Here is a 17902-nt window from a genome sequence, read left to right as displayed (position 1 = left end):
ACTAGGTAAGCATTCTATCACTATGCTACATCCCCAGCCCAAGGCAAATAAATTCTTCTTTCATAATTCTGTAGTTAGTAATAATTTACTTACTTTTGTCACTTCCTCTGCCCAAATCTAGCCAGCATTAAAAATTAAGAGAAAAATATACAGCATGAAAGAAAGTTGGAATTTAACATTTTCTACAACTACTTAGTATAGAAAAATGTAAGTATTTTAATCTAAATGGCATACTCTCCTTTTTCTAAAATGTCATTATTATCAAATTAAACACAGTACTAATTAAATAAGTACAGCTTAACATATTGTGAAAATATGCCTTTTATAGGAATCAATACTACTGATTTTTAAATCTTATGCTAATTCTATAAATTTATAAGAATAAAAACTTCGTCAAATTGTGAACATCTGACTTGCCTTAGTTTTAGTTTTCTCATCTACAAAATGCGATGTTTGGACTAAATAATTTCTATTTTTTTTTTCAAAATAAATTATAAAATTTTTGGAATTAAAAACAAAGCAAGAATAAAGGGTCATTGAATGCCAACAAAATAACTTTTTGGGGGGAGGGGAGACAACAAACTTGAAATATAAAAAATTTAAAATTACCAGAGTTAAATATATCTCACCATAAGTAGATGATATAGTAAAACAAATGATTAATAAATGAAACAAACAGTTGCTAATTGTTTAGGAAGACATTTTTACTTAAGACAAAAGAAAACCTATAATTTATATACTAAACTTAACAATGACTAAAACATTTTCACACTTTTCATTTAGCTATGGATAGGACAATGGAAATGCATTCTCTTGCTATCTAAGTAAAGCCGTAATTTAGCAAGGGCTTAAATAATTACAGTTAAGAAAAACAAACATTTTTTCCTTGCTTCTAGTTCAATGCTAATGAAATAAAAAAATCAATTAGTTGCCAATTTATTAACTATACTGCAGATTTCTAACCACTTCTAATGGAAGTAATGCACCTAGGAATATAATGCCAAGCCCTACAAAGTTTAATTGGCCTAATATGTGTAAGTTATTTGCCTATGCTCATTTCATAACTACTTATTTCATTAAAGCTAAAAACCCAATATCTCAAAAATTTCCTCAAATTGAGCTCAATATATACATTGGAAATTTACATCTTCATCTCTATTTTTGCCCCAAAGTTATCACCATTTTGAAACTTTCTTAAGCGAGATAGCACTGGATGTGAAATGGGCCTGGCCTATAGGAATACCTGACTTAATGGAGTTTGGCTAATCCTGGCATGGTGGAGGAAAATAGTACATTAAGTTTGGGTAACAAAAAGGTAAATACTGATGCTACTGAGAAGCAAAGTCAATTTGTATACCTTTGTTTTTCTCTAAGGTAAATTTTGTTATTTTTCTTTGCCAAAAGTGAAAATATGAAATGCTAGCTTAAACTAGCATATTTTACTGGCTGTCAAAAAGAACTAGATACCTATGATTCTAAAATCTGTATTTGATATAATCCATATATTGGCAGTAAGAACATATAGTGTATTTTCTTTAAGATCCATTATCACTTCAGCTAGTACACCTTTCTACACATACTATGAACGAATGGCTTTAATTATTTTAGATTTTTACATGTAGCTAATAGCAAGAGAAGGCACTTTATTCAAGATGTAGAAAACACAGTAGGCCAACAAACCTTCAGCCATTTTACATGCAGGAAGTTGAGCATGTAAGAGAAATTTACCATAATATTATCTCCTTCAAGGCGAGCTGAGTTTAGTTGCTTAAGTGCATAGGTAAGAGACAAAGAACACATACCAATGAACAAGGTGAAACAAATTACTTCTGTACAATAAAGCACACACTAAACAAGTATTAAGAATTGATAAAAATTGTTTTTTCTACTGAAGAAAAATCCAACTATACTTATTCTATGAAATTTCATGTAGTGGTATTTAATTTTTCTAAAAGATTCAAATTTCCGAGAAATAAAAATGGTTGATGCTTAATTTTAAATTAGAATCATTTCAGAAAAAGCATTTTAAAAACTCTCAAATTTTTAATTAAATTTTGATCTACGAAAGCTTTCTGCCTATCTTACAATTTTCCTATTCAAAGGTCATTTGTATTTTATTAATTTATGATGCCTTCAACCATTTTTTTTTTAATTAGTCTCAATCAAGTCTTGGCAAACCCTGGAGGCAAATGAAAGGAATGTCAATCCTTGTATTTCTAATAAGCTTTAAATTCAAACATGTGTACATATAAAGGTAAGGTTATATGATGGTGCTACCAACTGATATTAAAGATAAAAGATTTAGACTGCTGTGAAAATTCTTAAAGTGTAAAGGGAGTATGTGTAATATGAAGTATTTGAAGAAATATTTTCCATTAAATTTGTATGACCCCAAATAATAGAGATCTAAACCTCTACATACTAGAAAATTTTGAAAACAGCTGTTTTTTTTCTTCCCATTAATGAAACTCTGAAATAATTTTTTAAAAAGTTTATATTAGACTAAGATTATCTTAATAAATGTATTTATTATACATTGTCCTTGTTTCCTCAAGACATAAATTCTATTATATCTGCAAACAATTTCTATTCATTTTGAAACATTAAAGTAGGTTTTCTCCTTTTTGCTCAATTGGTATATTTTAAGAAATGTGTTTGATGTTGTTTACCATTCTTCAATAAGCTAACTTAGTCAAACAGAAGTTAGTGAAGGAGCAATATTGGTTATAGGCAGATTTTTCCCTTTTAGGGCTAAATCACCAAAAATTTTACTATGCTAGATTATGAACTGAAGGTAGTAGAGATTTTATTATTTATCTATAAACTTCTCCTCTTAAGTATAGTACCTTGTGCAAAATTAGCGCTCAATAAATACAGAATTTAAAAAAGAGGTCACAGGAAACTAGTAAATTTTTTTAAAACCTCACATGTACAGGTATAAACTAGTCACAAAATAATCTATGTAAATTTATAAAGCAGTGAACTGGAAGTCTGAGGTTAAACTAACTTCTTCACTTACCAACTAGAAATCAAGAATGTGTCAGAGGAAAAAAAAAAAAAAAAGCAAAAATCCCCTAGTGGTTTCTATTCTGTATTCTACAAGTCATTCAAAAGAAATATGGGGGTGGGGTGTGGAGTTGGAAGGATCACCAAATATAGGCATACCTTAAGAATTTATGTAGTAAATTAAAAGAACTATTCCTGTACCAAATATTTAGACTTATTGCTGAAAATAAATTGATTATCTCATGGAAAGAATAAAAACCAGGAAATGTGAACTTTTGCCTAGACTAATGTTTTTAATATTTGGCAACAGATAAATTTTATGTAATATAGAAATTCTAGAAAATTAGTATATAAATGAGATTGCTGGATTATGCCATTTAAATCATTTCAATTTTAAACAAACTTCCATGGGAAAAATTTGGTCCTTAAAAATACATAGCACAGGGGCTAGGGTTATGGCTCAGTGCAGAGTGCTTGCCCTGCACATGTGAGGCACTGGGTTCAATCCTCAGCACCACATAAAAATAAACAAAGATATTGTGCCCATGAATAACTAAAAAATATTTAAAAAAAAAACATGGCACAGAAAAACTGCGAATGTATTTCCTAGATGTATCAAAGTAAATGCCCAAAATGTGTTTACTATTATATTTAGTTCTTACACATTTTAATAGAGTGGCAAAATAGTTGAGAATAAAAAGGACTTTTGATACTGTTAAATCTATTTACGTCCTGACACTTTTCTAAGTAAGAAGCAAACTATCAATATTCTATAAATTTGATAATGCTATTATTCCACAATCATCACTGGGTATATGCAGGCATTTTAAACAAAAAAGATTCTGTTCTAGTTCAAACATTCATTTAAGTGACCTTTGTTTATATCTCAATATTTTTTTGATTATAAAATTAGTATCTTAAAAACCAATTTTAATTTTACTATATAATATAAACTTATTATTAGCAACTACAAACTAATAATTTAGGGTCTCTTGCCATCTATAGTATTCATTTTGAAAGTTTTAATTCTGCAGATAGTCTGTTAGGGAAGTGATGTTGTTTATGCTGATAATGTCATGATAAGCTCTGAAGTGAAAATGAAAGTGAATGCAAAATCCAATATAAAACCCAAAAGAAGGCTCCTGTAAGAAAAACTTAACGCTGCTCATAAAAGGTACTGGGGTAGCATCACAAGATATCACTAACACCATATCTGTTTTAAATTTCACTCTTAATTCTCAACCTATTGTCCTTAAAAGAAGAGAATTACGTGATTACTACCAGCACTGAAGTAATATGCTTATTTAGGCAATGAGACTCACTGGTGGTAGTGGTAGTGAGTTGGACGTATCATACCTCTTAACATTCCTTTGCTTAAATTAAGAATGTTAGCTTTCCCATATCTTAAATGTGTGCCAATTTAAATTTGAGTAATTCTTTTAAACTTTGGAATGGAATTACAGTAGACATTATAACTATTAGATTAACTCAAAAACCTATAAATGAATCCTTTTAAGAAAGTTATGTATAAAATCATCAAATTTTTGTATTTAATGTTAGTAAATTATAATATTTTAAAGCTACTCAGTTAAAAAAAAGTATGCTGAAAGTTGATTTTCTGAAAAATATTCCAAAACTTTTATTTATCTAAGTGGGTTTTTCTCATCTTCAAAATAGCCACCTGGGAGCCCATTATGCCTTTGGAACTACTCTTGGTGAGAGTTTCCTTTAGTCAGTGTAGTCACATGTAGGAAGGGAATCCATTTGATTTTAAGCTACATTAAGTATTCCCAGATTTGATTCATTCTGATCTTAATTACCATCTTTTTTTGCTGTTTCCTAACTTAATAAACCTACCTAAATCTATAAATCTAAATAAATACAAATTTGTCATCACCACTAAGGAAATTTACAGAACATGACACAGCTTTAGGAGGTATCATAATTTTTATTTTTTAGCAACAGCTGTATCACTGATTAACATCTCTTGAAATGACTACTTTGGACTGACCTGAATTATCAATTCTGATAAATTTGTTTAAAAACACAAAAACATGACCAGAAAGTTATATTCTTTTCTTAAGGACAATCTGTATCTTGCCTGGTATATTTGTAAAATATTTTACAAAATTTTAAAAATGTTAAACTTTTTTTTAAAATTAAAATGAAAAAAATTACTTACTGAACTTCTGGTTTCTGCAGCTTTCGCCTTTTTTAGTCTGGTTTTTGCAGCATCCAAATCCAGTCTCTTATTTTGTAATAGTTTCCTTTCTTTCTATAAATACAGAAAAGAAAAAATACTCAAGATGTTAAAATCCAGTAAAAGCATACATGAAATATTCCTTTCCATTTAATACATGTATCACCTGATAAAGATCTATGATTATAAATTGGCTTATAAAGCACCCATGTAGTAAGGCTTTGCCTAGCATGTGGGAGACACTGAGTTCAATCCCCAGCAACACACACAAACACACACACACACAGACCAGGTATCTGACTTTAAAAAATAATTTTTCGCCAGGCACGTTGGCACACACATCTGTAATCCTATCAAAGAAGGAGAACTGAGTTCAAAAGCAAGTTGCTAAGTAACTCACTGAAACCCTGTCTCTAAATAAAACAAAATAGGGCTGGGGATGTGGCTCAGTAGTTGAGTGTCCCTGAGTTCAATCCCCAGTACCCTCCAAAAAAATAAATTAAAAAAAAAAATGATTTTCAGTTTTAAAATAACCAAAACATTTTAGAATCTGGGGAATCCAGGAAAGATGGCATAGAATATAGAAACAAAGAAATATTAGTCTTAATATTTTATGAGTTTGTCCTCCTCCCATCCACAGGAAATATTTGGTAATATAATTTTGGTTTCCACAATTGGGGACTATTATTGATATCTACTGAGTAGAAGGCAGGGATGCTAATTAATATCCTATAATATAGTACAGCTCCCACTTCAGAATTACTCTGTCCAAAATGTTAATGGTAGCTAGGTTGTTAAACTCTACTTCAAACAGTTACAGATTATCCAGGAAGTCCTGTGGTAAAGGAAACAAATAGGGCAAGATTCCTTGATGTCCTATGTGATCTATCTACCTTAGGGATTGGGCAGGCTATTTTTCTGTTTTTTTTTGATACTGGGTATTGAACCCAGGATCATAGGTATGCTAGGCAAAAAATGCTCTACCTATAGACTACATTCCCAGCCTAAGCATGCTGTTGTTCATATCACAGCACTGAATGCAACTCTACTCCAAAATGGAATTTCAAATTTATACAATGAATAAACTTACTTAGTATCTCAGAATTCCTCACATTAATTTTAAGCTTTTGTATAATAGGATAAGTTTATTATAATTCTATTTTATTAATTCTTGGATTCTATACATAAAATTTTATCCTACTGAGAAGTTAGTATCTTTTAAATCATATTTCAAGTTGGTTCTTCTGCCTTAGGCCAAATACTTATTTACACATACAAATCCACTGTATAAACATATTGAAAATTTTATAAGGTTTTGTAAGAAAAAACTTGCAAATGAAAGTTCATAATTGTGGGCTGGGATTGTGGCTCAGTGGTCGAGTGCTCGCCTCGCATGTGTGAAGCTCTGGGTTCGATCCTCAGCACCACATTAAAATAAATAAAGGTATTGTGCCCAACTACAACTAAAAAAATAAATATTAAAAAAAGAAGCTTTAAACATTTAAAAAAATGTTAGTAATTATGTTTACAATAAAGATCAGTCTTACAAAATCTCAGGAAAAAAAAATCCACCAAGATCTTCACTCTCCATCCTTAACAAGTTAAACTAAAGATAGAGACTAACAGATTAGGTTTGGAAAACAAGTTTTTTGTTTTATACTTCAGCAAGTAAACTCAGTAATGTGAAAAGATAATATATTTTTAAGAATGCATAAAGAATAGTACCCAGAAACATATCTTCCAATAATTAGGTTTCTAGTTCCAGTTTAAATAGTTACATAACTATATTATAGCTACATATTAGACCATATTTCCATAATTATTCCAGGAACTCTGCTATATTTTGGTGTTGGTAATCAATGAGAATGAATGTAAATGTATCAATAATAATGTAGGACACACACAAAAAATGAAGCCAAAGTTACTAATATTCTTTTATTTTGGTTTAGTTGTGTGTGTCCTGGTGAATATTTAAGTTTTCTAATCTGCTTACATTTATGACCACTAAGAGGAAAAATTACTCATTAAAAACTTTAAGGCCAGGGGTGGTGGCACATGTCTATAATCCCAGTGGCTGAGGTAGGTGGATCATGAGTTCAAAGCCAGCCTCAGCAAAAGTGAGATGCTAAGCAACTCTGTGAGACCCTGTCTCTAAATAAAATACAAAACAGGGCTTAGTGGTGGAGTGCCCCTGAGTTCAAACCCTGGTACCTCAATAAACAAACAAACAAACAAAAACTTTAAGCATAAATCTGATTATATTTTACTAAAAAAAAGAGAACATTTTCCAACTCACAGCAATTGTTTTGTAATCTCCTTCTATAAAGTTTCTTAAAGGAGTGAGAAAATTTAAGGCTGATGTTTGAATTAGTTCTCTGTCAGCTGTTCCAATTCGTTTTTGTGTTTCTCCACATTTAATAAGAGCATTACCTGCAAAGAAAAGATTTTTTTTTAACCAGTGTCTAGCAGTGTCATAAAATTAAGAATCACATAAAAATAAATCATGAATTTGATTTGCTTAAAAGTTAGTTGTCACTTATTTACTTCAGTAAAATCAAACAGAATTAAATGTAATTAACTGATTATTTTAAAGTAAATTTAGGGGCCGGGGATGTGGCTCAAGCGGTAGCGCGCTCGCCTGGCATGCGTGCAGCCCGGGTTTGATCCTCAGCACCACATACAAACAAAGATGTTGTGTCCGCTGAAAACTAAAAAATAATATTAAAATTCTCTCTCTCTCTCTCTTTTTAAAAAAAAAAATAAAGTAAATTTAGGATGAATATCTAAATAAAATAGACCAAAGATTATGCACTATCATATCATGGTTAACTATACAAATTCTACCAATGGTACTAAAGAGGACATATATGCCCCAAAATATTTATGTTCCCAATTCAGATAGAAAAGCTTAGAAAAATATAAAGCTTGTAATATTTTAACAAGTATATCAGTCACAATTTGTTTTATTTCTATATCCATGCACTTACATAACTAAGAACAGTTTACATCTTAAGAAAACCCCGTGATGTTTAAATAGGGCAAGTACAATAGCAAAGCAGAGGCAGAAAGAGCAGAAAAAAAGGGAACCCTAAGATTAGGGTTCTACTCCAAGTTTTAGCTCTAATAAGCTTTAGTTTTATATATTTTAATTCCTTCATGTTACAATAAGATTAGATCTGATTGGTAAGGAAGGTAATATAGCATAATAGTTAAGAGCTCTGTCTCTGATAGATCTGTATTTGAATTACTAGCTGTGTGAACATGGATAAATTATTCAACCTCCTCAAGCCTCAGTTCGTCTTTAAAATAGAGATAAAAGAATTTATATTATAAGCAGAATGTAAGTAAGGATTTACTGAAATAATACACAAACATATATACTGTATCATGCTTAACCTAATGACTGGAATACTTAATTTTTAGCTATTATCATTTACTAATAATAGGTTCTCAAAGCCTTCCAACAATCAGGTCACATTCACTGGAATTACTAAGAGGTGCAAAGAGATTAAACATTTAAAAAAAAAAAAAAAAAGTGAAAGCCTTTATAATTTTCATGCTCTACTAGGCCTTCAGCTCCATGAAAGGAATGAGCTGGGTCCCCTTCATATACCTACCTATATGATCCTAGAATAAACAGGTAATAATAAAACATGTTTAACATGCAAAGGTTTTCTAAAAATTAAGTTATTTATAATTAATTTCAAGTTTTTAAGAATTTTCAGACTTCCAAAAATTAGATTTAAAAAATTATAATGTAGATATTTCAATGTTGTACATCTAAAAAGCCATTCAATGTATTAATGGCATTATACAGTATTCAGGTTATTTCTTTCTGACAAAAAGATAACTACTAAAACCTGAAACCCACATAATCCCAGAATTTAGGAGCTTTTTATAAATCAGAACTACTTGTGGAAATTCATTTAATCTACCTATCATTTCACATTCAAATAAGGACCATTTTCTTGCAGTAGTCTTAAGAGAATTATTAGCCATAAACAATAGGGAAAAGAAGTAACAGAAATCTGAATAGTCTCACGTTATGAGAATATTAGATCTGAATAAAAATAAAGATGTGTAATTTTGAGCTGTAACTCAAAGATGTGTAACTTTTTTTGAGCTTCACAGTTGTACATCTAAAAAGTACAGCAACTAATAAACCTGGGTTAACTATAAAACACCACTATAGAAAACATGAAATATATGAAGAAAAAAATGAAATGTTATCCAAACATCTAGAGATAACCACTTTTAACCTTTGTTTTTGCTTACTGATATCACTGCAAAATTTTTACAAAAGTACTAGTGACTTCTTCAAACATTTATTGTGTGTATAGTATCTTTAATAGGAAATAAAACGATCTCAAAAAAGCTTAAAAAAATCATGCATAACCATCATATAACAGAAGTATTATGATACAGGTATTATAAGGTCAATGGGAATACAAGGGAAGAATTCTTTAGATTTTTAGAACTAAAAAAAGATATGAATTCTCTGAATAACTAAATGTATGCTTAAAATTTTTTTAAATTAGAGTATTATACATAGTAATTGTGTTCATCTTGACAAAATTATACATGCATGGAATGCAGTTTCAGTTCATGACCCCTCCCCGACCCCTTCTCTTTCCTCTACTGATTTACATTTCACCCCTCCATCCATTCACTTATCTATTGTGGTACTGGGGATCTAACTCAGGGGTGCATTATCACTGAGCCTTACACCCAGCCCTTTTTAAAAATTTTAAATTTTGAGATAGGATCTCACTAAGTTGCTGAAGCTGGCCTTGAACTTGCAATCCTCCTGTCTCAGGTTCCTGAGTTGCTGGCATTACAGGCATGCACCACCATGCCCAACTCATCTATTTATTTTTGATTGGTTCTTTCTACATATACATAAAGGTGAAATTCCCTGTGGTATACTGATATATGCACATATGATTTTTAAAAAATTCATTCTGCATTTCCTCGCTTTTCCCCTTCCTCCTCACTCCCCCCCAATTTCCTTTTACACTACTGATCATCCCTATATCTTTATGATATCCTGTCCTTCCCTCCTCCTTCCCTTTATTTCACTCTAGCTTACACATATAAGAGAAAAATAATCAATCAACCTTTGAGTTTCTAAGTCTGGCTTATTTTACTTAGCATGATGTTCTCCATTTCCATCCATTTATCAGCAAATGCCATAATTCTATTCTTCTTTATGGCTGAGTAAATATATGCTTAAATATTAAACTATACATATTTATTGGTTACTTATAGGTCTTCAAAATATTTACATAACAAATATGAAACTAAAACTGACTCTACTATATGTTAATGACATCTCTGAGTAGCCAAAATCTAAATGTAAAGACATTTCTTATCAGAACTTTTTGCTTTTTTCTTACCATAAGCTGTTCCTGGGCCAAACTCAGTTCCTGCATCAATCATATATTGTCCCAAAAGTTCTGGGTTGTTTATACGACTTGGTGCTTTTCTATCCAGTTTCTCATAAACAAATTCTTCTATCCTTGCATCTAGGGGAAAGGTTAACATCAGTGACTTCAAAAGAGCAAAACTATTTAAAATATTGTTTTGTTCCCCTCCCAATCATTTACTGCCTCTTAAATATGAAGTTAGCATTCATTCAAGTACGTATCTTCATGTATAACTTTTTATTTACATGTTAAGAGAATTATATAGCTCTAAGAAATTTGTATTTTAGAAATCTGATGAAATATCTCAGCACAAAAACATTTTACAATAAAGTTGAAACCATTATTTGCGTAGTCTATGGGCTTTGTTTCAGAAGAAAATTGGTAGTATTTAATATCTAGTAATGTTGCCTTTGTCCTATTTTAGTACTTTAAACACTCCATTTATGTTCACAATCAGGAAATTTTGGCTAGGAAAATATGGATGGACATGAGGAATCTAAAAGAACTTAAGAGTCACATCTGACACATTTAGCGTGAACACATACTCATTCTTGACAGAGTCTAAATATAGACATAGGAGCTTATGGAATAGAAAATCTAGGTTTGTAGAATATAGATAAATCAGCAATATGAAACCATGGCTTTAGTGTAGTTATGCTTGAAGTTTATAGGTATATGGGTGATACACAGGGGGCATGCATTCACTTTCAAGATTTCACCATTAAAAATAAGTTTAAATTACAAAAGGTCAAAGTAATACAGAACATTAGTATAAATGGAAAGGGGGAAAAACAATAAAAGCTGAATAAATACTTCTATAGGGGAATGTATAAAACCAAAAAAATCTCCTTGCTGCCCAACAGCAAGGTATTTCAGGGCTAAATGTAAACATGGTAGAAGTTTCCAGAAACAATAATTAAGTATAAATTAGAATTACAATCTGAAGCTAAAGTCAAATAGGTTCCTTGTTAAGTATCCCCCAGAGATTCCTATATAATTGGAAGTTTCACACAGGGCACTGAAAAATTCCAAAAATGAGCTGAACCAGCAAGCATGTCAGAAGTTGGCAAAAGAGTTAAAATAAAATATACATATTAAAGGATGTTAGAATTAATACTTGCTTTTCTGGCAGATTCTGGTGCAAATTCAGAAGAGTTTTTAAGCAGAATTTTAAAATCTAGTTTAAACTGAGTCATTGCAAAATAATCATTTAAAACATGCTAACTTCATTCCAGAATTTCATTTTCTAACCGATTCTTAGTTTTGACTGTTTTTTACCTATCTAGTCAAAAGTTTAAAGGCAAATCCTGTATTATTTAATTTGGTTAATAAAACATCTATATATGATAATAATATAGCAAAAATAACTGCTTCATTATAGTGGCCCATTCAATAGGTCATAAAATATTAAAATATGTAGTTAATTCTGCTATAATGTAAATATTTTTGCATACTACTTTAAAAAAGTATTATGATTTATAATTTAAATAACCTTAAATGAATAAGAAATGTCACATGGTGTCCAAAGAAAATAGGCTTCACTCAAGGTGTAAAAGGCTTATTTTAAAAGGTCACTACAATTTAACTAAAATGGCACACAGGATTACTAATATTTCTACTCTTGAAGCTTAAATTAGTTTCTAAAAATAAGTTTATGGCATTTCATAACATGGTCATAACAGTACTTGGGAAAAGAGAAGGAAAGCATTCATTTGTTGCCTTTGTGCTTTATTTCTGATATATAAAGCTTACATTGAAAAGACTAGATGTCAGTAAACCTGGTTCTAGTCTATGTTCCACATCCAATTAGCTATGTTACCCTGGACAGAGGCTAACTCTGTGAGTTTCATGCAACACTCAAGTATTGGCAAGGTTGACATGAGTGATCTCACAGTTGTCTGATATAATATTTCAAACACATAATTATCACTACCATATTAACATATATTTAAAGTATTCCCTGCATCCTAATCTTGCACCAAAGATAGTTTAGTACTAAATAATTTTAAAATAATATTGGCATAATTTTTTAAAAAGTTTCACATAGTGGCTACACCCCATTTTTGAAAAAACAATTTGGGATAAAATCTGTGGCGATTATGAAGTGAAATATGGTAATTAAATAGGATAATTTATTTGAAAATATAAAATAAAGATAAAAAACTGGTAATTATTTAAGCTTCTATATAACTTTCCCTTAATTGTTTAGGATAACGCCTAACTGGACAGAAAAGGAAAATGTATTTGTCAGTTCAGCCTCTCACAGCTCTTCAAATTCAAAGCCAGTGTCTGAAGTTGAGTTTTCAACAGTACTCAACAAAGGCTTAAAAAAATGTTTTTTGTAAATTTGTTAAGAGGGTACACCAAAAATGTTTATCATTTCTTCTTTACCCAAAGTACAGACAAAAATAACCAGAGACACTTTAGCCATAATCAAAAAATCTGTTTTCAATATTAAAAAACCACTAATAGCACTTTATGTAAATAAGATAAAAATTTCTTATATTTGTCCCCCCCCCCCCCACTTTAAAAAACTGATACATTATAGTTGTATATAATGATGGAATTTGTTATTACATATTCATATATGCATACAATACAACATAATTTGGTCAATATCACTCCCCGGCTACTACCCCCCCCCCCCAATTTTCCCCGCCTCTTACTTGGATTTGGCTGCAATAACACTTCAGTTTGTTTCATTATTTTTTCTGTCCATATTTTGGTACATTCAGCTTTGCTAAGGAGATTCTCTAAGTGAGCATCCAATTCTGTCTTCTCTGCCTGGCCAAGCTTTTCTTCTGTGAACTGTGATTACATAAAAAAAATGAAATAAATATACTTCAAATAAGTGTTAGAAAACTATTATCAATGTAAAAAGCAAACTCAAATCCAAACAACCCTACAAAATACAAATAAATGTATTCCAGGTTTGTTTGTATGCCATTGCTTATGAAATGCTTTTTTTGCCCCACAGTAATTTTCCATACCCTTTATTGTAACATTCATAATGACTTTATCTCATAGCTATAATGGGTAGCTCTGTTAGAATATATGGTGTGAATTCTGTAGAAAATCTAGCATACTGCTTGGTATATAAATATTTCTTACCTATAAAGGTGGGACAGCATAATGAAAGGACTAAGAGCTTTGAGTCAGGTCGATGTGAATTCAGATCCTGACTGCTACCAACTGTGTGACCTGAGCAACATTTTGAATATTTTTCATTAGTATCCTCTATGGTAAAGGAGAGATAATACACAGTGTTTTGAGGACTGAGTAACACTATGTAGTTCACTCTGTTCAGTGCCTTGTAATTATTATTTTAAGTTTAAATTTAAAAAGGGCTGTTTATATACTATTAGCACTTTAATCACACCCAAGTTAGATAGGTTTTTAAGGAATATTTTGGAAAAATATCATTTGTTTCTTCACGATGTCATACCTATAATTTATAGACTATTTTTTGGTATATATCCTATTCAGTCTTACTGTGGAGGTAATTTTTTTAAAACATCATAAAATGTAGTTAAACATACTGAACTTAGCAATTTTTATTATTGTGTTGATGTTTGAGGAAAGGTAGCATTGCCTACACAATAATAAAAATGAAAAAGATTTCTGTGTAAATCTTATGGTGAATACTTTTAATTAAAAGTAGAGGTGATGACTCAGGCTATTTATCATATATAATTTACCTAGAATATATGTTTTTTACTCATCTCAACACAGGCACATTACCAGCACTAATTCTATACTCAGTCATGACTCATTTCTAGCTAACAAAACAGTATCACTTTGCCTTCCTTCCAGTCCTGGAGAATAGATTCAGGGGTGCTCTACTGATCTGCATCCTTAATACTTTTTATTTTGAGACAGGGTCTTCTTGCTCAATTGTTAAGTTGGTCTTGACTTGTGATCCTCCTGCCTCAGCTTCCCAAATTGCTGGGGTTACAGAAAAGTGCCACGGTGCCCAGCTCCTGTCATTTCTTAAAAATTCTTCTGTTGTCCTATTTTCTTAGTTTTATTATCTGCTTCTTTCAGCATCCTTCTTCTCAGTCTAGTTCTTTCAACTGACTTATCAGCATGTTTAGCTGAAGGGTCCTCTAGAATCATATTCTTAGACTTCTGTTTATAATCTCCACTGAAGGTCCTGTTCAGGACTAGAAATAACAGTGGTTTATTTTTGGTTGTTTGTTCTGTGGTGCTGGGAATTGAACTTAGGGGCTTGCACATGCTAGGCAAGCATTCTACCACTGAGCTATACCTGCAGCCCATTTTTATTTTTTATTTTAAGACATGGTCTTGCTGAATTGCCAGGCTGGCTTCAAGCTTGTGATCATCCTGCTTCAGCCTCCTGAGTAGCTAAGATTATAGGTGTGAGGCACCATGCCCAGCTGAAATAACAGCTTTAAAGCTTTTGTAAAGCTTTAGGTCTTTTAGAGAATGGCCTGGTCAGTCTTTTAGAGACTGACTCAATGGGTGGAACTGAGAGTAGCAGTTCTAAAGCAATTGCCTAAGCCCAAAAACTTGCAGTGTACTGTATGTCAGAACTGGGCACTGGACAAAAGCAAATTCTGATCCCAAGGTCAGCTGGATACACTATGCAACCTCATTCCTAGGAAGAGAAATTGGTACTCTTTACAGATCTCTGAAGATTCTAAGCAATAGACATCTTACAGAGGTATGGATTATAACATATTAAAAGAATACCACCAATAGTTAGATATAGTATCTCCCGGAAAGCAACCAACAACAAGAGGAGAAGGATACACCTAGCTCTAAGAAAAACTTTCACCCAGCACTTTAAAAACTGGAAATACCTGCATAAATTTCTCCTTAAGCAAGAATATCCACTTGTTTCTTCACTCATTTATTCAACAAAAATCTATCAAGAAAGAACCTATGTATGTGCTAGGTAATATTCTAAGCACATGAGTTTCAGCAGCCAACAAGGCAGATAAGATTTCTATTTAGGAACCTACCATTTTAGTGGAAAGACAAAAATGAAAAAAACAAATAATTTGATAACAGGGACACAAAGATATAAGATGCTAAAGAAAGGACCAAAATAGCTGATTCTATCATTTCTAAGTGATATAATAAATGTAAATGTAGAGAAAGAATGAATTCTTCAGGGAAAGGGTGAAGAAGGAGTATCAGGGAAGGCTTCACTCAGGAAGAGATGTATGACCTGGGCCTGGAAGAAGAAGGAAGAGTATAAAGGATTTGAGATTGGGGTGGTTAGAAAGAAATCCCATCTTTGAGCAGGTAACAAATGATCTTTGAATTAGTGATAAGAAATTAGTTATATAAAGATCTAGAGGATTAGTACATTTAAGCTGATGATTTTTCTTCCAGTTGCATTATTTCTATAGTATCATTAACACCACCTTTATGCATATTACATGTTATTTCTGTGTAGACATTCCTTATTTGTATTTAAAAATGAATACTTATTAATAATAGAAAATTCAATAATATAAAAAATGGTACTTAAGTCAGTCTTTGTGTAAAGTACCCTTCTACTAACAAGAAAATCTGTTATACAGGAGAATAAATTGAAAAGTATTATCTAAGAAGTCTAAACCTACAGGTCTATTGTTTTTAGTATATAAAATGTTAAACTTGCCTAACAGATGTTTTAGAAACACTAAAATTTGAAGGTATAGATAGGCTCAGTGGGAGAGCACTTGCCTATGATATGCAGGGCCCTGGGTTGAACTCTCAGCACTTGGGGTGGGAGAGGAGAAAAGACTAGAAACGACTTAAAAAAATTTATAATAGTGATTAAAGAAGTAGTCACTAAGTAGTCACTGAGTTTATCTGCCACCTGTTGGGATTCAAGACAAGTTTTCCCTAACAGAATTTCAGAGAATCAATTATAAATAACTATTCAGAAAATAAAACATTTCAATCTTCAGTTCAAAGGCCTGTTTGCTTTGTTATTTAAAATTTTCTCCATGATTCTCATGGTACTCTTATAGGTATCTCTCACTAAAAACAAGTTTTAGTGAAAAAAACATGTGAGAATAAACCAAAGATGGGTATGTGCAACAAGTCCTGTAATTACATAAGTGTAAAGTAGAAACAAAATATGTAAATTCACTTACAAAGTTAGTTCTTTACAAACACCATAGTAGTTTTTTACTTTCTAGTTCAGAAGGCCAAAACCAAATCAAAACAATATCAGAAACTCTTTCATATGTGTGAGATAGTCTGAATAAAGGAAACACGTTTAGAAAATGGCAGTTCTATACGAAGGCCCACATGAAGAAAATATCTTAAGTTCCAATAAGAAATTCTACCTGTTTTTTTTTTTTTTCACATTTCAGTCTATTATATGTGGTTTTATCTTTTGTTTTTTAAATGTTTTCCTTTTAAAACAAGATTATTACATATTTCTTATACTTTTGAATTCTTAATGTCAAGACTCTAGATGTTAAAAAAATGCCATACACTAAGCTGGGCATTATCTGATAGTCAAAAAAATCTTCTGTTAAGAATTATAATTTTAGTGATCAACAAGTTTGGGCAAAATGTTTAATCACACCGAGCCTAAGGTGTCAATGCTGGAATTCAATCACACATCTGCTTGAATTATGTCTTATCAAACTAAACTACCCTTCCATTAAATATTTTGATTCAAAGAAATTAGTATTTTTATTTATATCACCATTATCCACGAATATTCTGTTTCTTTGCTCCTAAGTATTTGTTTTAGACATCTATCTCCTCCAGCTCTCCTATTTCCTACATGATGCTCAATAATTACTTACCCAATTAAAGGTAGCCAAAATTTAATCTTCAGTGAAAAAAAGAGGCGGACACACACACACAACACTATTAAGATGGTATTTTTAAATTGAAATGATGTATTACCCAAATGTATAATTACAAAAGACATAATATTTTCCATTATTTTCTTTGTGGAAGCTACAGGAGTTTTTTCATCAGTCAGAAGGTATGTGGTATTAACAATAAAATGTTACTTAATACATACATTTCTCTCAAAAATTTAAAAATACATTTACTACAGAAAACCGAGTTATCACAACTAAATTTGGGAGATTTAAAATACTAATACATTATTATCCAAAGTACATATATAAAGACATGAATTGGTGTGAATATACTTTGTATACAACCAGAGATATGAAAAATTGTGCTCTATATGTGGAATAAGAATTGTAATGCATTCCGCTGTCATATATAAATTTTTAAAAATTATTAAAAAATAAAATAAAATACTAATACAAATATTTATGCA

At 31.1% G+C, this 17902-nt stretch overlaps 1 protein-coding gene across 4 annotated transcripts in view; it reads right to left on the bottom strand.

Moving 5' to 3' along the window:
- Sh3glb1 (SH3 domain containing GRB2 like, endophilin B1) overlaps nt 1-17902 on the bottom strand; it is a 34665-nt gene that overhangs the window by 11405 nt on the left and 5358 nt on the right. The window contains exons 2-7 of one of the 4 annotated variants that reach the window (XM_071618008.1): nt 13299-13440; nt 10603-10731; nt 7503-7636; nt 5189-5281; nt 1681-1767; nt 94-117 (exon numbers count right to left, since the gene is read on the bottom strand). In XM_071618008.1, coding sequence (XP_071474109.1) covers nt 94-117; nt 1681-1767; nt 5189-5281; nt 7503-7636; nt 10603-10731; nt 13299-13440 — 609 coding nt within the window. The remainder of the gene's footprint in view (nt 1-93; nt 118-1680; nt 1768-5188; nt 5282-7502; nt 7637-10602; nt 10732-13298; nt 13441-17902) is intronic. The other 3 variants (XM_071618009.1, XM_071618010.1, XM_027935180.2) reach the window with 3 other exon arrangements.

Source organism: Marmota flaviventris, chromosome 10, assembly GCF_047511675.1.
Source record: "Marmota flaviventris isolate mMarFla1 chromosome 10, mMarFla1.hap1, whole genome shotgun sequence".
NCBI classification, from domain to species: Eukaryota; Metazoa; Chordata; class Mammalia; order Rodentia; family Sciuridae; genus Marmota; species Marmota flaviventris.
The sequence above is the reverse complement of the archived record's forward strand: the minus strand, read 5'-3'. Positions and strand labels throughout refer to the sequence as shown.